General features: G+C 45.4%; 1 protein-coding gene across 1 annotated transcript in view; it reads right to left on the reverse strand.

Annotated features, from left to right (window-relative positions):
- Positions 1-17,466, reverse strand: part of Foxk2 (forkhead box K2) — a 50,210-nt gene extending 32,744 nt beyond the window's left edge. The window contains 2 exon segments of the mRNA XM_032911764.1: positions 16,991-17,323; positions 17,325-17,466. Of these exon segments, the coding sequence (XP_032767655.1) occupies positions 16,991-17,323; positions 17,325-17,380 (389 nt within the window). The 5' untranslated portion in view covers positions 17,381-17,466.
- Between the last annotated feature and the right edge of the window lie 4,659 nt (positions 17,467-22,125).

Below are 22,125 nucleotides of genomic sequence, written 5' to 3' on the forward strand. Positions count from 1 at the left end.
AACGTTGTGATGGCAAATGGGACAGTAAGCCAGGCTCTCCCACTGCAAGACAAGAGTCATTCTCCATTCAACTTAAATTCAAGAGAAACAAATTACCAACCCTGTCAAAATGAGGTACTAGAGACAGATCTGGGAAGCAAATCTCACATTAAATACACACACACACACACACACACACACAAACACACACACACAAACCTTAAAAAAAAAAAGCAAGTTTACACCCTATAAAGTCTTAAATTGTCTACAAATTTCAGGTCCTGATGAACAGTATTAGTCCACACAAATAAAGAATTTAATCTTCACAGTAATCAATTAGCTCTTTACTAGAAATTATATTAGATTAAATTTTTAAACATACATTTATTTATTTATTTATTTATTTGTGGGGAGGAAGTACCCACTACAGAGTATGAGAGTTAGTTCTTCCCTTCTACTAGTTCTGAAGACTGAACTTGGATCCTCAGGTTTACCAGTTAACAGCCTCTATTCAATGAGCCATATTACTGGCCCAAATTGGTTTCATTTCTTATAATCCCCTAGACACTGAACCCACATTTTTAAAAACAGATTTAAAAAAAAAATCATGGAAAAAACAGACCTCAAAGACAGCTTACCCACAGTGGCTGAAGGCTGTCTCCAAAATGTTGTGTACACTTGCTTCAACCCTCAGAACTCAAATCAAAAAAACAAATAACACTAAAAAACAATCCAGCTTAATCACCAACCCTCACTGCTTTACTCAAATTTAGTTCAAAAACAAAACATACCCTGAGGCAAGGGCTTTGAGAGCCTCCCTGGGAGTCAAGACTTTCCACAGCACCAATGTGCACTAGAATAAAGATGAGCAGCTTGGGCTGCTCCACAGGCAAAGTGCAAGATGAGGGTGGGCCTAGTCAAAGCCAGATCCAGACTGGGAAGAGTCCTAGCTTTCAGGAAGTCGATCAAGGTAACAGCCAGACACATGCTACTTTAGCTAAGGAACAAAAATACCTCAGTTGCTAAACAAAAGGTTCACATGGGTCTCAACAAACCAATAAAACCCCCAACAAACTACAAGGGAAACATGATTTCCAAAGCTACCAGTTTTCAACACTACAACAGAAATCTTAAGTTATATAAAGAGACAGGAGTGACTCACCAAAGGAGCAAACAAGATTTATGTATAGTGCTCAGTGCTAGCCCATATGCTTAACATATGTTAGACCCTGGGTTCAATCTCTAACGTACACACCCACACACAAACAGGAGCAGTGCAACAAAAAGAATCCAGTCCTGAAAAAAGACCAGATGCTGGACTTACTACACAAAAGCTTTAAGCAATTTTCTTAGCAAAACATGGTGGATATTTCTGCAGTCCCAGTACTTGGGAAGCTGAGAGTTCAAGGCTAGCCTGGGCTATACAGTGAGCTCCTGTCTCAAAAACAAACAAATGGAATAAGATCTAAGGGCTGGAGAATTGGCTCAGTGGTTAAGGGAGTGTAATAACTGCAAGGATCAGAGTTCAGGGCCAGCAATGAAACTGTGAATGGTTCACAACCACCTACAACTCCAGTTCCAGGTTCTGATACCTCGGGTCTCCCTGGGAACATGCACTCACATGCACATACAGACGACAAAGTAAATCTGAAAGAAAGGAAAAGGAAAAGGAAAAGGAAAAGGAAAGGAAAGGAAAGGAAAGGAAAGGAAAGGAAAGGAAAGGAACCCACCACTCCCAATGTGCTTTAATCCCAGCACTCAGGAGGCAGAAGCAGCTGGATCTGAGTTCAAGGCCAGTCTTGAACTACAGAGATGGAGTGGGAGAATACACACTGAGAATAAGAACAGGATACTCTTGTTGATTCTAGCACTCAGAAGGCAGAGGCAGGAAGATCACAGAAGTGTTAGACAGCCTGGTCTTCAAAGTTACAGATCAGCTGGGGCTGCACAAAGACTGTTTCTAAACAAACCAAAAAGAGAAGAGTATTTTTATCTTTGAGAAGCTAATTTCAACTAGTTAGACAGCAGGGAAGGGAGGTAGAAGTTGTCAAGCTACCAAGTCACTAAATTCAGGTTGGTTCAGTTAGGATAGTGTGCGGAACTGGAAAAGGCCTGGTTTGGTAGGATATGCTCCAGTTTGTACATTCTCTGGAGCGTCTCCCCAAGGCTCTTCAAGGACACTCATCAGAATGAATAAGACAATAAACAAAGACCACCACACCCTACTCCTAGCCCAAGACAGAAAAATGGAACCTAGGTCAGACCCGAGAAAGAGTCACACATAACCTGTGGTGAAGCAAAAGCAAGTGATGCAGGAAAGACCAGATACCTCTGTCCAGCATCAAAGTAGGACCAACAGCAGGTCAGCTTTGTTCCTCTAACAGACCAATAATGGTTTTCCAGTACCTCCATGAATTCTATATCCTGATATACATTTTTACTTAAAGAAACTGTACGTGCCTGTACGGGTGGGCTGGAGAGTTGGCTCAGGAGTTAAGAGCACTGACTGCTCTTCCAGAGGCCCTGAGTTCAATTCCCAGCAACCACATGGTGGCTCACAACCATCTGCAATGGGATCTGATGCCCTCTTCTGGTGTTATCTGAAGATAGCTACAGTGCACTCATATACATAAAATAATCAATACATCTTTAAAAAAAAGAAAGAAAGAAACGGTATGTACATGTGCCCAGGCTTCCACAGCATCAGCCATCTTTAGCTTTAAAACACACAGTTTGAAAACAAAAGCCACTTTGGATACTCCCTAATCAACCAATCTTGAGTTTGAGGTCAGCATGGTCTGCATGAGACCCTGTCTAAAGGGCACTCAATGGTAGAACACTTATACAAGTGTGAATTGCCTCGAACATTTCTGCCTTGTTCTGCCACATTCATTTGTTTTGTTTTGCTTGTAGGGGTCTACAAATCGTGTGCATGCCCAGAGCCAGAAAAGGGCACTGCATCCCTTGGAACTGAAATTGCAGTCAGCTGTAGGTGTTGAACACCTGAACTAGGTCCTCTGCAAGAGGAGCAAGTGTTTATAACTGCTAAGCCATTTTCTCTAGTTATCTCCCAAGTTTTGTTGTTGTTTTAAGTTTTTTTGTTTTTTTTTTTTTTTTTTAGATAGTCTCACTGGCTGGCCTGTAACTCTGTAGATCAGGCAGATCTGGAACTCACAGAGATTTCTGCCGGCCTCTCAATGCTGAGATTAAAGGTGTGCACCACAACGGCCGGCCCTAAGATTTATTTTTATGTATGTGTTTGTGTGTATGTACAATGTGTGTGTGGGTGCTATGAACTGAATTTAAGTCCTCTGTAAGAGCAGCCTGTGCTCTTAACTGCTGAACTATCTCTGCATTCCCCAAAAGTCAAGTCCACTGGCATTTAATTCTAGCACTCGAGAAACAGGCAAGTTGATCTGAGTAAGAGGCCAGCATGGTCTACAAAGTGAGTTCCAGGGCAGCCAAGGCTACAGAGAAACCCTGTCTCAAAAACAAAAGCAAAACAAAAAGCCTACGTCAAGGGCCAGTGAGATGGCTCAACAGGTACTGGCTGCAAAGACTGCCAGCTGAGTTCTATCTCTGCAACTCCTATAGGAGGGAGAACCATATGTATGTGTGTGTCCCCTCTGACCTCAGTGTGAGTACATATTGATATATGCACTGAATACCTTTTTAAAGCCTATTCTGAACAACTCACTAGGCCACAGAGAGGTTATTAGGCGTACTCAGGATATACTCCAGTAGAAGAGTAGGAACAGTAAAGCCAGGATGGAGCGTTAGCCTCTAAGCCACATATTCCTGCACTAAGTTCAGACTGCCATGAAAAAGATCCCTCTAACAGTTCAGAAATGGTCAAACAGCTTCCTTCCCACTCTTTAGCTGTCTCTAGCAAACCTGTTTATGTTCTGTTTAAGAAAGAATCCAGAGACGAGCTTTGATACTGCAGTGAGTCTCAGTGGATTGGATAACTGTCACTTAGTGTGGTTATGGTGGCTCTAACACATATGTTACCACTCCAGTAGACCAGGGTGGCCAAAGTAGAACTCAGGTTAAAGAACAAAGCCAAATCCCAACCAGTGTTGAGCCAACCCTCATTAACCACAACGATGTGTCATAGAAGACCATGTCAAGCTAAAGTCAGCTGGACAGAAGTACAAACGCCTAATGGACAGACAACAGCTACCTCAGCCTTGGGACAGAGCATCTGTCATTCACAACATAGAAGGGCATTGCACTGATAAGTCAGTCTGCTTTTTTTTTTTTTAATTCATTTTTTTAATACTCTTTTGGATATGAAGAATCTTTTGCTGGTTTAATGTTTGGTGGTCCCACACTGGGCCTAGACACTTCCAGGCTCCTTCTCCAGGTTTAGAAAAGGCATGTTCTGCTGAAAGCTGTCAGGACTCCAGTCAGGTACCATATACATAAACACTCACCAACAAAACCCAACCACTTGTTAGAGTTTGGGATTTTTAGGTTATTTCAAAACTATAATAATTTTTTCCAAGCTACTTTGGAACTGAGGCTTCAATATAACTACTACAATGTTTAATGAAAACTTGACCTTCGAGTCTTTTCAGATTTTCTACAAAGAAAATTCCCCCAAAAGATTCACTAGGCTCTCATCCAGTATGCTTAGGGTTGTTGACAAAGGATCTTCAGGTCTCAACTCTCAGCTCTGGTACCAGGACCTTCCTTCCCCTTTACCACAAGGCCCACCCCAAGCATCAAACAGAAGAGAAAGGATCAAGCAAGAAACCAGAGCAGCTTTTGTTATAGGCAGAAGGCAGATGCTATTGTGGGGGCAAAATTGAGATGTCTCTCCCATAAGCCACCAACAAACCCAGTTTGAGCAGGAACTAAGGTCTCAAGGGAGTTGAGTTTGACCCTCAAATGCGCCTACAGTTATTGTGACTATGTAGATGGAGTCATTTAGAGAATACAAAGATGAGAAAAGTTACGAAAGTCAGTTTAGAACTGAATTTAATCCAGTCTTTCTTGCTGATTAGTTAACACTGGTGAAACATGCTACTCTGTAGGACAGAAGGCACAATAAATTGGAGGTAATTTATGCAAACAAAGAGTTCTGAGCTTTTTATAATCAATTAATACTCTTTTGGGTATGAACAATCTTTGGCTAATTTAATGCTTGTGATTTTTGAGAAATATCTGGATCTGAACGTAGGTCAGTGACTTCAGTACATGTTCGCTTTTTTATTTAACCCAAGAAGTGCCAACAAGTCTCAGGAAGCCTAAGGCTGTGAGATACAATTCATTAAATCTAAGACGATATTGGCACTGTGTGGTGCGTGCCTTTAATCCCATCACTTAGGCAGTGGAGGCCCAAAGATCTCCGAGTCTGAGGCTAGCATGGTCTATATAGCTATAGGACAGCCAAAGCTATGTAGTAAGACCCTGCCTCAAAAGGAGGAGGGGAGGGTGGGCAGAGAGGGGGAGGGGACAGGGGAGGAAGGGAAGGAAGGGAGAATGGGAGAATGAGAGACTGAGAATGAATGAATACTAGGTAGTATGGTTAGGTGTTATAATTAGGTTTTATGAAGTCCTAGTTAGGGTTACTACTGCTGTGATGAGACACCATGACCAAAACAACTTGGGAAGAGAAGGGTTTATTTAGTTTATGTGTCCATATCTCAGTTCATCATCAAAGTGAGTCAGGGCAGAAACTCAAGCAGGGCAAGAATTTGGAGGAGCTCAAGCAGAGACCATGGAGGGTTTCTTACTGGTTTGCTCATCTTGGCGTGCTCAACCTGCTTTCTTATAGAATCCAGGACTACCTGCCCAGTGACTGCTCCACCCACAATAGGCTGGACCCTCTCTCATAAACAAAATACCCTATAGTCTTGCCTATAGCATGATCTTGTAGAGGCATTTTCTTAATTGAGAGTCCCTCTTCTCAAGTGACTTTAGCTTGTGTCAAGCTGACATAAAACTATCCAGTACATATGGTTTCTAAAAATGGAAGTTGCAATAAAAAAACAAAAAACTGAGATGCCAGAGTTCAATAAAGGATCAGCTGCCCAAGCATCCATGAGGACCCACGTTCAACACTACCACCCCCACCCACTGCATGTAAAAGCAGATGAAGTGGCAAACACTTTTAACTCCAGCACTAGGGAGACAGAGATAAGGCACCAGCGAGAGGAAATGTGGTTGCAGCATCTAAACAGCAATACCCAAGGCTGGCCTCCATAAGCTTGTGTGTGCACCAACACACAACAGGAGATGGTAAACTAGCAGTGTGTGTGTGTGTGTGTGTGCACCAACACACAACAGGAGATGGTAAACTAGCAGTGTGTGTGTGTGTGTGTGCACCAACACACAACAGGAGATGGTAAACTAGCAGTGTGTGTGTGTGTGAGTGTGTGTGTGTGTGTGTGTGTGTGTGTGTGCACCAACACACAACAGGAGATGGTAAACTAGCAGAAGTGTGTGTGTGTGTGTGTGTGTGAGTGTGTGTGTACACCAACACACAACAGGAAATGGTAAACTAGCAGGAGAAAGTGTGTGTGTGTGTATGTGTACACCAACACAAAACAGGAAATGGTGAACTAGCAGAAGTGTGTGTGTGTGCGCATATGTGTGTGTGTGCACCAACACACAACAGGAAATGGTAAACTAGCAGGAGAAAGTGTATGTGTGTGTGATTAGGTTCACAAAACAAAGTACTAGTACTGTGCTTCTGCAACTGGGGATCCAAAGGAACCTTAGAACATGGGGAGAACAAGTCAGGGAGCCACACCCAGCTAGACCTCAGTCCCCATCCTATTACATCGGCACCTGAGTGTGTTTGATTAACAGTGATGTTAAACCAGCAGTAAATGCACAGACACCAACTGACATCAGCCAACTATGCTGTGACATTTCTAAGGATCAAAAGTCTGTTTGGGATTTGGTGCTGACTCTGGAAGACCAGAGGGAAACAGCTATGTGAGAAGAGGAATTAGAACTCAAGATGCTAATGACAACAGATCATAATGCACCAAGGATAGCAAGGAAGCCCTCTTGCACTCTAAACTAGGCAATGCAAGGGGCTGCTGCCAGGTTGTTCTTGAGAGCAGTGTTACTTACCAACCACTCTTACGGTGCCCTAAGCTGCTGTGCGACCTAGAAAACAATCGATAGCTTTCAAAGCTTACAGAGCTCAGTTTCAATTGTACACTCCTCCCAGGAAAAAAAGTATGTCCTGGTTCTCAAGTATACATATACATAAACATGAATTTAATAAACACAAACAAAAAGCAATGTAGAGACTGACAGAAGCTAGAAGCCAAGGGGGCGATCCCAGCACTATCCAACCAGATTCTAGATTCCACTGGGATCCCATGAGGAAAGAGTAAGTCCTGATTCTCCACCTACTATGAAACAGGAAGTGGCTCACAGGGTAAAAATGGAGAAAGCAGCACCTCATACTGGAAACTGGAGAGACACCTAAGTACTAAATGAAGGGAAAGGAAACCAGGGACTTAAAAAGCCTCAAGGCCAGTAAGAGACAAAGGCAAGAACGCTCATTTTGTCCTCACAGAAAGAATACGAGATACAAAGGTTTCAGACCCAAGGACAGTAACTGCTGTGACAGTTCTGCTCATGTCCAACCTCCAGCAAACCAATGCCAGAATTATGATATTTCCAGGCACCCTGAGGAGCAGTAGTGTGCCTCTTCACCAATGGTCATCCTGGAAGATTGTCTGGCATCAGGGTGGGAGGCCTAAAGCAGGATCCACATCTTCCTGCCATTGTCCTGGGAGACCCAGCCTCCAACAAGCAGAGGTCAAATTCTTATGACCATTCCTATCCCCTAGAAAAACAATCAGAACCAGGCAGGATCATGCATGCTTGTAATCCCAGCATTCAAGAGGTAGATACAGAATGATCACCCCAAATTCAAAGCCAGCCTGGACTACCCAGAGAGAGATCCTATCCCCAAAAGTCAAACCAAACCAAACTAAACCAACTAACCAACAAGACAACTGCTGTTTTGTCTCTAAAGAACAGTGTAATTGGGGTTGGGGATTTAGCTCAGTGGTAGAGCGCTTGCCTAGCAAGTGCAAGGCCCTGGGTTCGGTCCTCAGCTCCAAAGGGGGGGGGGGGGAAAGAAAAGTGTAATTTAAAAACCAGTAGCTCCTTTCTCCCCTAACAGGAGAGGAAACTGTAAAATTAAATGAAGACAAGCTTAAAAAGAAAAGACAGGGCTAGAGAGGTCAGCAAGAACTGGCTGCTCTTCCAAAGGATCCTGATTCCGTTCAATTCCTAGCAGTCACATGGCAGTTCAAGCTGAAGTCCCTTCCAGCCCCTGTGGGCACAAGGCAGTCATGTGGTATACATATATACACGTATGAAAGCATCCTATACATGTAAAATAAATAAGATTTTAAAAAGGAAAGAGAAACACATCACTAAAGGCGTCAGGCTAATGAACAAGCAGGTCTCAAAACTGATGCTACACCTAACAGTCCTCTACTTTCCCTGCTCTCTGGATCACAGAGCTGGAAGATAGGACAGAGACAACACTGGTGTCCCCGTGTGCTCAAGCCTCACGGACCCTCAGCACCAGGTTCCAAGCACTAAGCTCAGGTCTGTGATGGTCAAAACAAATGTGGCCTCAGGTCTGTGTCCCAACTGGGACACAAATACGATTCAACTGTGCTGTGATGCAGACACTCATCCCAATTACAGAGGGAACAACCAGAAAGGTTAAGTATGCTGGGATGTAGGTACCATCTACCTGGGAACCAGCCCTTGCTGTCAGCCAAGAGGTATGCAAATGACTATCCCAAGTAACAAGACACAGGCTTCTAGCAAATGAACTGTCCTATCTCAAAACTGGCTGGGTGTGGCAGCACAGGTCCCGGCACGTGGGAGGCAGGGCCAGGCAGATCTCTGAGTTCAAAGCTAGTGTGATCTACCAAGTGAGTTCCAGGATAGCCAGCAGCCAGGGATAAGTAAAGAGAGCTGTTTCAAAGTTAAAAACTGATGGCTCAAGTAGGAAAAGGCACCTGACAAGGATGTAGACCTGAGTCCCATCTCCAGGGTTTCCACAAATTGTACTGACTGCACAGGACGGGTGGATGGATGTGCGCACACACACTGAGAAGATAAATAAATGCTTTCTTTTAAAACTGTGGCAAGGCTGGTCGTGATCGTGCAGATCTTTAACTCCCAGCACTCGGGAGGCAGAAACAAGTGTATTTCTGTAAGTTTGAGGCCATCCCAATCTACAGAATTCCACAACAGCCAAGGCTAGAGAAACCCAGTCCTGAAATGGATGGATGGATGGATGGATGTTTGGATGGATGGATGGATGGATGGATGGATGGATGGATGGATGGATGGATGGATGGATGGATGAATCTTCGGATGGATGGACGGATGGACAATAAAGTTTTAAAAGCTGGGGCCAGGAGATGGCTTAGCAGATTAACAACTTGCAGTGGCAAGCCCGAAACAGTACTTTCTTCTGAAATCCTAATGTGAGACAGGAGGTAGGGGCAGAAAAGTCACTCAGAAGCTCACAGGCCGGACTAAAGCATACAGAGTAGCAGAAACAAGAGAATTTACCTTAATAAGATAGAAAAGGAGAACCAACTCCCGAAACCGTACTCTGACCTCCACATCTGTGCAATGGCATCCATGCACACACCCACGCTTACACACAAAAAGACGGAAATCCTTTAAAATGTTAAAAATGTTAATTACTTAAATCTCAGACAGCCTACACTATCAAGTAAACATTAAAATGAACAGAAGGCAGGTCAGTTGGGAGACACAGCTCCTGCCACGGTTCTCTGACCTCCACGTGTATACTCTGGCCCATGGACATGGACACACAAGAGAACTTGATGGCACACACCTTTAAGGCCAGTACTCAGGACACAGTGGTAGGCAGGTTTCTGCAGGCCAGCATGGTCTTTGATCTACACAGCAATTTCCAGAGCAGCCAGGGCTACATATTAAGACCCTGCTTCAAAAAACAAAACCAACAACATCATCAAAAGACACAAGTATAGAGGTGCCTGTGGTAGGTAACTGTGTCTCACCACTGGAGTGCCAAACAAGTCCCTGGGCTGGCAATGGAAGTGACAATTCCAGAGTGACTGCTCCCAGTGTCCACAACCAGTAATGAGGTGCACCAAGGTGCCGAGTGACTGTGCACACGGAGCTTGCTTGCGGGCAAGCCATGAGGCAACTACTGACACAGCAGAGCAGTGTACACAGCCTTACCAGGTCCCGGCCCCGAGCCCAGGCTTTCATCTGCTCAGCTAAAGAAGCTCACGTCAAGCAACCCTCACAGCCCTTGGTGAACAGACACCGGGCCTTGCGAGGGCTGGGGCTGGGTGCTGGGATCAGCTCTGCCTGCTTAGGTCTTCTCCAGCAGGGAACTATTCTCCAGCTCACACTTGTCATTCTGCCTCCAGGCAAGCAGGGCCTTTGCTGCAAACCTGCTGGGGTACAAGGTTTCGAACTCTAATCTTAGCCCTCCATCCTTTCATGACCCCCTCCCCCTTACTCTACATCCTCTATCCTGTCTGTTCTCACCCTGTAAAAGTTATGGTCCCATTTCATGGCCACCCCAACCAGACAACCTGTTCTTACGTCTCCTTACTGATACTAGTGTTCTCTGAGAACCATGGTTCTGGGCAACTCATTAGGGGTTGACCAGTCACCAAGAGTCACCTCCACTCATCTGACAAGCTGCAGAAGTCACTGCATGACCATCTGCAGTCTCTCTCCAGTTTTCCCTGACTTACAGAACAAGCCTCTAAATATGACCCTACTAAATACCATCTTCAAGTCAAAATCTATGCAAGGAGTATGGCTACATCACGAAGCACTGCAGAGAGCCAATTCAATCAGGCTGAGATGGGAACAGGGGTCACTTTTCTTAATAAGCATAATTTATTTTGCAATAATAAATAAATGAGGCAGCAAAACAAGGTGGTGCACACCTGCAATCCCACCCCTAGAGAGGGCAAGGCAGGAAAGTCATGGAGTTAGACACTGGCCTACAGCGAGACCATCTCAAAAACAACTACTCTTAGGCAATAATAAACTATTCTTTCTGTTATGAAGGATATTAGTCTAGACTCTGGTTAAACTTAGGGACTTGGGGCTGAAGAGGCAGCTTGGCGGCTAAAAGTACTGGAGGCAGAGGACCTGGGTTTGGCTCTACTCACAGAGCAGCTCACAATGTCTGCAACCTAGTTCCAGGGGCTGCAACAGCCTCTTCCAGCCTCTCAAGGCACCCGGCAAGCCAGTGGTGCAGACTGTGAAAGTAAAACACTCATACAGATAAAATAAATTACATAACTGGCATTTTCAAAGTTTAAAAACAACCATTAAGGGGTTGGGGACTTAGCTCAGTGGTAGAGCGCTTGCCTAGCAAACGCAAGGCTGGGGTTCGGTCCCCAGCTCCGGAAAAAAAGAAAAAAAAAAAAACAAAAAACAAAAAACAAAAAAAAAAAAAAAAAAAAAAAAAAACAACCATTAAGCTGGGCATGGTGTACATGCCTTTAATCCCAGCACTCAGGAGGCAGTCAGGGAGTTCCAGACCACTGTATAAAGACTCTCACATACACATGCATACATACACACACCTACATACTACACACATACATAAATGAGCTACTTATTTGAGGGTTGGTTGGAGATGGGGGTTGGAATGATAGATAGCTCAGTGGTTAAGAGAATGTTCTACTGCTGGAGATCTAAGTTTGGTTCCCAACACCCATGTCAGCTCACAACCACCTGTAACTCCAGCTCTGAAGGATCTGGCATCCATACCCACACACTTACATGTATTTTAAAAAGAAAAGATTTTAAAAGCGGATTATTTTAAAAAAAAAAAAAAAGTTGCTAATTTGTTATATTTGTTTGCTACCATGACAACAACAGGAACAAACCCAAACTTTCTGGTCCCACTGATTTCTTTTTTCCGTTCTGTTTTTCGAAACAGAAGTTTCTCTGTGTGGCCTTGACTGTCCTGAAACTCACTGTGTAGACCAGGCTGCCCTTGACCTCAAGAGAGCCACCTGCCTCTGCCTCCTGAGTGCTGGGACTACAGGTGTGTGCAACTGCAGCCTGGCTAACCACTGGTTAAAACTTTAGTCTTAGGCACTAAACTTAAGTCATTGGACAGTGAAAGACCCTGTACTCTAAAAAGGCTTTCTTTGCTGTGTTAATACTTTTCTGTTGCTATGATGAAATACCATACCAAAAACCTCGTATAGAAGAGTTTATGGGGTTGGGGATTTAGCTCAGCGGTAGAGCTTAAGCGTAGAGCATAGCGCAAGGCCCTGGGTTGGTCCCCAGCTCTGGGAAAAAAAAAAAAAAAAGAGAGAGAAAAAAAAAAAGAACAGTTTAGGGGCTGGGGATTTAGCTCAGTGGTAGAGCACTTACCTAGGAAGCGCAAGGCCCTGGGTTCAGTCCCCAGCTCCGAAAAAAAGAACCAAAAAAAAAAAAAAAGAAGAGTTTATTTTAGCATATCCTTATCTAGAGGGATAAAAATTAACCACTTTTGGGGTTGGGGATTTAGCTCAGTGGTAGAGCACTTGCCTAACAAGCGCAAGGCCCTGGGTTTGGTCCCCAGCTCCGAAAAAAAGAAAAAAAAAAAATAACCATGGCAGAAGGCACAGTAGCAGGCAGCAGGAGCAAGAAGCAAAGAGATCAGATCTTGAACCATGATCTTGAAGCAGGGGGTTAAAATAAAAAAACAGGGGTTGGGGATTTAGCTCAGTGGTAGAGCACTTGCCTAGCAAGCGCAAGGCCCTGGGTTCGGTCCCCAGCTCTGAAAAAAAGAATAAAAATAAAAAAAAAAAATAAAAAATAAAAAAAAATAAAAAAAAACAAAACTAGGAGGGGCTTTTTATTTGAAAAGCCTACCTACCCTTAGTGACATATTCCTGAAAGGCATAGTTCCTAAACTTCCCCCAACAGCACCACCAACTGGGGACCAAATATTCAGCTACCTGAGCCTAAGGGGGACACTTTCACTAAAGTGAAAGCAATACTTCACCAAGTCCAAAGCCACACTTGAGCCTTGCACACCCTCCCTCTGAGATCCTTCTCAGCCTGGATCCCATCCATTCCAGTGCAAGAGTACAGGCTCATTCAAAGCTGGGAGGTTTCCTCCACCTGCCCACCTTCAGGAGACCCTACAGATCCCAGTTTAGGAGCACCAGTACCTCTCCTAAGTCACAGGGTCTCAAAAAAAAAAAAAAAATTACATTTCCCTCACATATGGCTTTGCATACTTGGCTGAAAAACAAGGATCTGTAGAATCATGTGGATTTTTGTTTTTGAAAATACACATGTCAGACTGGAGATGGCTCAGTGGTTAGGAGCACTGACTGTTCTTGCAGAGGCCCTGAGATCAATTCCCGCAACTACATGGTGGCTCACAACCATGTGTAATGGGGTCGGATGTCCTCTTCTGTTCTGTCTGAAGAGTGACAGTGTACTCATATAAATGAAATAAATAAATCTAAGAAGAAAAGAAAGTACACACACCCCCACTGTTGTCATGCCTACTGAGTCCCAAGTACACATCCACAGTGGGCACTGGGCTCACCAGTCAGTGCAAAGGCATCTGTACTGTTGCAACCACACTTACTAAAGATACTCACCATAGGATATGAGTAGTCCTATTCAAATAGGTATGCCAAATCCATACAGTATATCCTACTTCAATGAACTGATCACACTTTAAACCACCACTACTGTACTTCATATCCTTGCAAATTACCTTTGAATTTTGTTCTCTTAGGCAAGGTGGTACTTGTACACCTGGCTAGACTGAAACTCAAGAGAAATCCTTCCATCTCTTCCTCCCAAGTGTTGGTGGGATTAAAGGCATGCACTAAGATACTAACCCCTTTGAATTTTTAAGGTAAACTACAAAATGCAAACATAAAAATAAAAGTTCAAACTAGGATAAAATCATGGTGGTTTAAATACAAGACCATCAAGTACTGTGGTGGTGCACACCCTTAATCCCTGAGTTCGAGGCCAGCCTGATCAATAGAGTTAGAGCTGGTTCCAGGTCACCCAGGGCTACACAGAGAAATCCTGTCTCCAAAACGAATCAAATATAAGGCTAGCCAAGGACAAAAACATTAAGAATATTTCAAAGCAGAGTGCGCCAGTCATGGGAGTTTATAGATCCCAGCATGCAGGGTTAGTGGATGCTGGGCAGTGGTAGCCCACATCTTTAATTCCAGCACTTGGAGGCAGAGGCAGAAGATCTCTGAGTAAGGCCAGCCTGGTGTACAGATTAAGTTCCAAGACAACCAGGGATACAGAGAAATCCTGTCTGGAAAGAAAAAAAAAAAAAAAACAGCTGGGGTGGGAGACTCACTAAGAGTTCAAGGACAAGTTTACCTAGACAACAGAGGAAGAAATGTATTTGGAAACAAAGTAACAAGAGTATTCACAACAGTTGTAGTACACCAGTTCCTAGGTGGAGGTAGTAAGGTCTCCAGTTCAAGGTCACCTTGTCATAGTCTCAAAAATATTTCAGGCTCGGCATAACCCTTCCATTATACACTCCTAAGTGTGCATGCCGGTACCTATTTGTTTGTTTAAATTTGAAAAGATTTTGGGTCGCCACAGTGTTGGTTCTGTGGTTAAGAGCATTGGCTGTTCTTCCAAAAGACCCAGGTTCAATCCCCAGGACCCACATGGTGGCTCAAAACTGTGTAGCAGCTCCAAGGCATCCAAAGTCCTCTTCTGCCTGTAAAGGTACCAGGCACACACGCGGTGCACAGGCACATGTGTGCACAGGCACACACTTGGAGCTGGAGGGATGGCTCCTCAGCTAAGAACATGTGCTGCTTCAGAAGAGCTACATTTGGCTCCCAGCGCCTATGTCCAATGGTTCATAACCACCTACAGGAGATCCTCTGATGCCTCTGACGAACCTACCTCACATGTACATACCAACACAGACACATACTCATAAGTTTTAATCTAAGTTTTTAATTTAATTTGAAATTTAAAAATAACAATAAAAAATAACTTGTAGGCCAACAAGACAGCTTACTGGTAAGGGCCCATGCTGCCACATCTGATGATCTGAGTCTGATACCCAGGACCCACACAGCAGAAAGAAAATATTGACTCCAGCAAGTTGTCCTCTGGCCTCCATGTGTGTGCTGTAGCGAATGCAAGCAAGGCACAGATATAAACAAATGTAATTTTACTTATTATTTTATTTATTTATTTATTTTGAGGCAAGGGTTAGCCCTGGCTGGCCTGGAACTCTCTATGTAGTCCTGGCTGACCTTGAACTCATAGAGATCCACCTGCCTCTGCCTCCTAAGTGCTGGGATTAAAGGTGTGCCACTACACCTGGCAACAAATGTAACTTTATATTTATTCTATTTTGTGTATGAGAATGTGCCCGCACATATGTTTGTGTACTATGTGCATGCCCGGTGATGACAGCATTCAGAAGAGGGTACCTGACACCTAAAGTTTTGGCTGTAATGTGGATGATGCAAACTGATCCCAAGTCCTCTGCAAGAGCAACAAGTGCTATTAACCACAGAGACTGTTAATATTTTTAAATATATATATGTTAATATTTTTAAATATATATATATATACATATATATATACTTTGAAGCCAAGCACGGTGGTGCCTGCTGGAACCCCATCCCAAGGATAAGAGATATGGAATACACACACATCAAACCTAAGTTAAAACCACGGCTCTTACCATTATCTCCAAAAACTGAAAGCAATTAAAAACTTCAGTCTGTGGCAAAAGCTGTACTAGCAATGATCTAGAAAGGAACCTGGGGAATAATTAGCATTTCCTGGAGAGCAAAGTTGTTTTTCAAGCACAGTAAATGATAAGTTTATCCAACCACAGAACCAAATTGAAAATTGTTTTGTACAGTGATTGACAGTCCCCTATGAGGCTCCCTTCTCACTCTACACAATCTTATAATTCCTTAAAAAACCAAACACTCTTTGTTCTGTTTTTTTGTTGCTGTTGTTGTTTTATGAGACAGTGTCTCACCATACAACCCAAACTAATCTAGAGTTTACTATACAGTCTAACCTAGCCTGGAACTCAAATTTCTACTATCTCAGCCTCCAGGGTGCTGGGATTACAGGTTGAAGACACTGCACCCGGCTAAAGGTGCTTTTTAAAAATTACTGTGTTGAAATATCCAGTTTTCCCAGATTTCTGGACAGGTTTTTAATCCTTCATGTTTGGGGTTTTTAATTTTCAGGCTACAAAAACACTGGGGAAAGAGAACTGTTAGGCTTAAGACACTACCTCCAAAATGTCTTGCCATTGAAACGTGACTTTAAAAAAAAAAAAGGTAACAGGTATCTATTCTTCATTTTAGATAGGTATTTTAGTTCAGGGCAGTTTTCCACCACACACAGCTTAACATCTCCCTTGGGTGCTTCCTCCCTGATGGTTAGGCACACAGCACTCATAAAACTTCCACCCACCAACGCTGGTGATGATGGCAGGGAGGGCTGAGGGTTGAAGGCAGAAATGATGGTTTGTGTTCTGAGAGTCCCATGTCGGACTGGACAAAGGGCTGTGGGCTAGAATACCAGTGCATGGGAACTGGCGGTGTGAGGGCAGACATGAGTGGGCCAGCCAGGTTAAACACTCCGGGTGGAGCGCTGGGGGTTGTGGTCCCAGCTCTGGTAGTGGATGTTAAACTAGGGTAAGTCAGAATCAGTCAGGTCTTGGTTATGATAGTGAATGGATCCTGGTGGTGAGTCTAGCCTTCCTTGCTCCTGGATAGCGGATCAGGATCCCTCCCTGATGGTGACCAGAAGGTCTGGTTCAGGGTCTGACCCTGCTCATAGGCAGCTGATGTGGGTCTTCTGAATCCTGCCTGATGATGGTTAGGGGGTATGGGTCCCGCCCCTCCCTCGGGGTGGCTGCTGTGGGTCAGGGTCCCTCCCTGCCGGTGGGTAGCCACTGTGGGTCAGGTCCAGGCCGCAGCCCCCGCCCGCCACTCACACGCGCGGCAGCTGCAGCGGCGGCGCCCCCCGCCGCTGGAACACCCCGTCCACGAACACGCCGTTCTTGCCGAGACAGCGCAGGTAGAAGTCGCCGCCCGCGTCCGGCCGGGGCTGCGCGGGTTCCGGGGCGGCCGCGCTATGGCCGCCGCCCGGGGGCGTGAAGATCTCCAGGTGGCGCCGCGAGATGAAGCTCGAGTGGCCCATGCTCACATCTACCGAGCCCTGCGACGAGTTGCGCCCGATGGTCACCGAACGCTTCTTCATGAGGTACTCGAACTCGCGGCCTTCGAGCCGCGCCACGGCCCAGCCGCCCGGCGGGGATCCGCCGCCCCGGCCCCGCCGCCCGCGGAGGGGCGCCCGCGCCCGAGAGCGCCGCCGCGGCCGCCATCGCCTGCGAGGCCTGGCCGATCGCGCGGGCGCCCTAGCGGGCCGAGGCCCGGGCGCGGTCGTGGGCCGCGCGAGCGGAGCACGGTCGCGGAGACCGCCGGCCGGCGAGGAGAGCTGCGAGGGCGGGAGCTCGCACGGCCGCGCGCCGGCCCTACGACGGACGGGCACGCCGGCCAATGGGCGCAGCGCACGCAGTGGGGCTACCGAGGCCGGCCAATGGAAAGCTGCGCCGCCGAGCGCTCGCACGTCCGGCGTCGTCGCGCGACGCAGGTTGGCCGCGGCGGCGCGGAAAACCCGGGGCGGAGTAGGGAGTTGGCGTGGGGCCGCGCGCGTTCGCGGACTGAGCGGGGGTCCAAGGTCATGACGGGCGCGAGTGCGCCCCGGGAGCCGCTAGCCACTCTGACATTCCGCCCTAGGCTGCGTAGAATCATGCACGCTGCTCGGGAACCTGCCGCATTGACCGATGTGTCACAGCGCAGGGCTGTAACAGAAATTATCCCAGTAATACATAGAGTTCTGCACTCAGTAATTCATACCAAGGACTGCAAATCTGAACATTTTGCCAATTTGTGTGTGTGTGTTCCCATCGCTCCCATTAAAAAAACGAAACCACTACGGGGCCCCGTGGGAAGAGCAGAGCTATGGAGATCGAGCAGGCTGTGAGGGGCTCTGGAAGCCGGTGCCAACATAGAGGCGAAGCTGAGACCCCTAGTGTCTTCCCCGGGACCGTAGGGTAGTGGATGCACCTGCTCTAGCTCTGGTAAGAGAGGTACGTGGTCATAAAGAACGTCACAGCAATATGGTGGCCCCTGGGTGCAGGCGATGGGACACAGTGTTCTCTCACTGATGTACAAAAGGAGTTCAAGTCAGGGAGAGTGGATAGGTTGAGAGCAGTCTGGACTTAAGCTGCACAGGATAAATATGGTCATTCTAGCCAAGAGCTTCTATATAGAGGCCCCAGACTGGAGGCATCGGAACATTTTGCATTTTAATTCATTCTATGTGTCTGAACTTACAATAAATTTAATGGAAATTAATGTTCCTTTATAACATTTACATATCTTATTTGACATATATGTGCCTGTAATTACAGTATAAATTCCTAAGGGTTCAAACTGCTTTCTACTATAAACATGGCAGAGAGCCATTTCATTAAATATTAATTTGAGGCATTGTAGGTGATGTAGAGATAACTATGGAAACGATATAACTAGGTAAGAATCTAAAGACAAAACACAGTCAAAGGAAAACAGCATGGTCAAGAGCGAGAAAGAAATGTTTTCCCATTCTTATTGACACTATTGCATTGTCCTGAACTCTTGCTTTAATACGTATTTGAGCCTAGGGTGGGTTTGAGGCTGTACCATGTGCCTCTAGCATCTGTAAAACAGGGCTAGATCTAACTTTTAGCAGACAAATCAAACACTTATGTTGCTTTGTTTGGCTTTTGTGGTTGGCCTTGGTGTTTTCTATGGGGAGGGAAAGACAGTTGTATATAGCCCTGGCTGGCCTGGAACTTATTATATAGGCCAAGGTCATCCAGAACCATAGAGATCCACCCACCTCTACCTCTCAAGTATTGGGATTAGAGGCATGAGCCACCATATCTGGCCAAATCAAACACTTATAATAAAGATATTTGTTTTAAAGCAATTCAATATACATGTAAACTTAACCATTTATTACAGATGAAAACTACTCTGTATGCTAATAGGATACATGTGCCTGTCTGTTCCTGTGTATGTATTGTAGAAGAGTCTGTGTGTCCTACTGTGGGACATGTGGACACCAGGGATTGATGTCAGGATGTCCTCCTCAGTGGCTTTTCTCCCTTGTCTTTTTCTGAAACAGGGTCTGTCCACGAACCTGGAGTTCACTGTTTTGACAAGGCTGGTTGCCCAGTGAGCCCCCCGGATACACTTGCACATACTCCCTCCTATGCCCCATTTCCACCCAGATGAACATTTGATCCTGCAGGATATAGAGCATCATTGATGTTTTTCAGAGTTGATCCATATTTGTTTGTTTGTTGGTTTGTTTGAGATAGGATCTCAATATATAGCCCTGACTGGCATAGAACTCGCCATTGTAGATCAACAGGCTGGCCCAGAACTCAAGAGTTACCTTCCTCTGCATCCCAAGAACTGAGATTTAATGTGTACTCCAGCAAATTTTGATTTTATGATTATCAATGTTAAGAACACTGATTTATATAAACACACAGCTACAAAATGGCAGAGTGTGTCTAAGATTATCTCAATTGTTGGCAAGCCTATCTCAAAAATAAATGTAAGCAAAAATCCTGATACCTATTGGAGGGGCTAAAATTATTCATATGACTGTCAGTATAAGGAACTGGCAATGATGTGAAGCAACCGAGGCTAGAAATCCATGTGGCGCTGTGAGTCTTTATTTCCTTTTGAGGCATCAAGTACCCCCGGCTCACCTCAAACACTGAAAGTTCTGAGGATGACCTTGAACTTCTGATCCTAACAGCACCTCCCATATGGTGGGATAAAAGGCACTTGCCATGCCTGTTCATGTGGTGCTCAGGATAGATCTAGGACTTTGTGCATGATAGGCAAGGAAAATCTGATTTTTTTTATGAATTTCACAAATGAATAATATACGTTCCATCTTGAATTTTTAAAAATATTCCAAGTTTTTCCTTTAGGGGTGTGGGGGGTGAGATAGGTTTCTCTGTGTAGCCCTGACTGTCCTGGAACTCCCTCTGTAGACCAAGCTGGTTTTGAACTCAGGAGATCTGCCTGCCTCTGCCTGCAGTGCTGGTATTAAGGCTTAAGATGTTGGGATTTGAGAGGGAATATCACTAGACATGGTGGCTCATGCCTCTCACCCCAGCACTTGGGAGGTGATGGAGGCAGGAGAATCGGTTCGAAGCAAGCCTTGGCTAAACGTGACCGTATCTCAGAACGAAGAAGAGAAGTTGAAGATTAAGGGAACATACATGGAAGAGGGAGAGGTGAGTATGGCCGGGTGCAGTGGTCAACAACTGCCTCAAAACCACCCAAGTTTGAAGAAAGGAAGCAGGAAGGTGGGCGGAGGGAAAGGATTTGTTTTCGTCTTCTGAGATAGTTTCTCCATCACTTATTTCCGTCTACTCTGAGACTCACTATGTAGACTAGGCTGGCCTCCAACTAAAAGAATCCCTCTGTCTCTACCTTATGAGCGTTGTGATCAAAGTTGTGTGCTCCCATATCTGTCTGGGATAATATGATTCTGAGACCTTATTGAATACTCTCCATCAGTGACTTGAGCGCAGTAGTCACATCTGCTGGGTTGGCTAAGACAAGTGGATCCCTTGAGCCAGAGTTCAAGGGACCAGGCTGTTTCTGTAGGGGAGGAGAATGAAAGGAAAATACAGGGAGGAAGAGAAAAGGTAGAGGGGAAGATGGGGAAGGGAAAAGGAGAAACACAGCTGGGGACATAGCTTACCTATCAGAGTGCCAGCTTAGTATACCCCCAAACTGCATGCAGTCCACCACTGTAAAAACAGGGTGTGGTGGTGAATCTGTAATCCTAGCACTTGGGAAGTAGAGACAGGAGGATCAAGATGGAAAGTTCAAGGCCAGCCCAGGCTACAAAGTGAGCTGAAAACTGGGTAACTTAGTGAGACCCTGTCTCAGAATAAAGAGAGCAAGAGAAAGGGCTTGTGTGTGCACTCGAGATATAGCACATGACATACCCAAGTCCCAATCCCAGCAGTACACAGGCAGACACACACACTTTAAGAAAAACTATATTCAGTGGTTTAGAGAGATGGCTCAGCAGTTAAGAGCTCTTCCTGCTCTTCCAGAAGACCAAAGTTGTTTGCAGCACCCACAATGCAGCTCACAAGTGCCTGTAACTCCAGCTCTATCCACGGCCTCTGTAGATACCCATACACACCTGACTTTTACTCACATAGACACACATACACATAAATAAAAATCGTAATAAATCTTCCATTTCAACTCAGTATTTACAAGGAGTCACATCCACAGAAGACAGGGTGCTTCGTGAACAGTGAGATGTGAGGTGTCTTCTCTGACACAATGGACTGCACTCTCTCAAATAGTAAACCAGAGTAAACTCTTCAGGCAATTTCCCATCTGTAGCTGCAGAAGGGAACCCACATGTACTCTGCCTAGTGGAAAAGAAGTCACATTTCCTGCACTCCCTCTCAGCCAGCTGTGCCCCTCAGGTGAGTGCTGTTCCCAGCTTGGCTGCCAGTTGCATCCCCAACTCCTGTCATTGGCTCACTTGTGATGCACCTGGAAAGCCCACACGTTGACCAGTAATGGGTAAGGCACACACTGAATCATATCTTAACAGCAGTCCAAAGAATGTACTGAAAGATGCCGCAATCCTCCCCACCACTTTCTGCTACTGTGTTTCTAGAGGATGAGCTTGGTGCCCATGTATGCTAGGCTCATACTCTGCTCCTGATCTATGGCACAAGCCCTGGCAGGACTGTTTCTAAATCACCTGTCACAGAAACCAAGTGTAGTCTTTGAGACAGAATCTCATCATGTATAAGCAAGGTTGTCCACAGTCATATAGACCACCACAGCTCAGGCCAGGTAGGAAGCAAACGAAGATTGGGCCTCTGCTGAACCAGACCAGAAGTACCGTAAGACAGAGCACTGGGTAGATATGAACTTGGGAGTGTGCTGTCTTCTCATGCTGGGACCAGCCCCGCAGCAGCAGGCATTGTCTACTCTGCAATTGCCATGCTGCTTTGAC

Source organism: Rattus rattus, chromosome 9 (genome assembly GCF_011064425.1).
Source record: "Rattus rattus isolate New Zealand chromosome 9, Rrattus_CSIRO_v1, whole genome shotgun sequence".
NCBI lineage: Eukaryota > Metazoa > Chordata > Mammalia > Rodentia > Muridae > Rattus > Rattus rattus.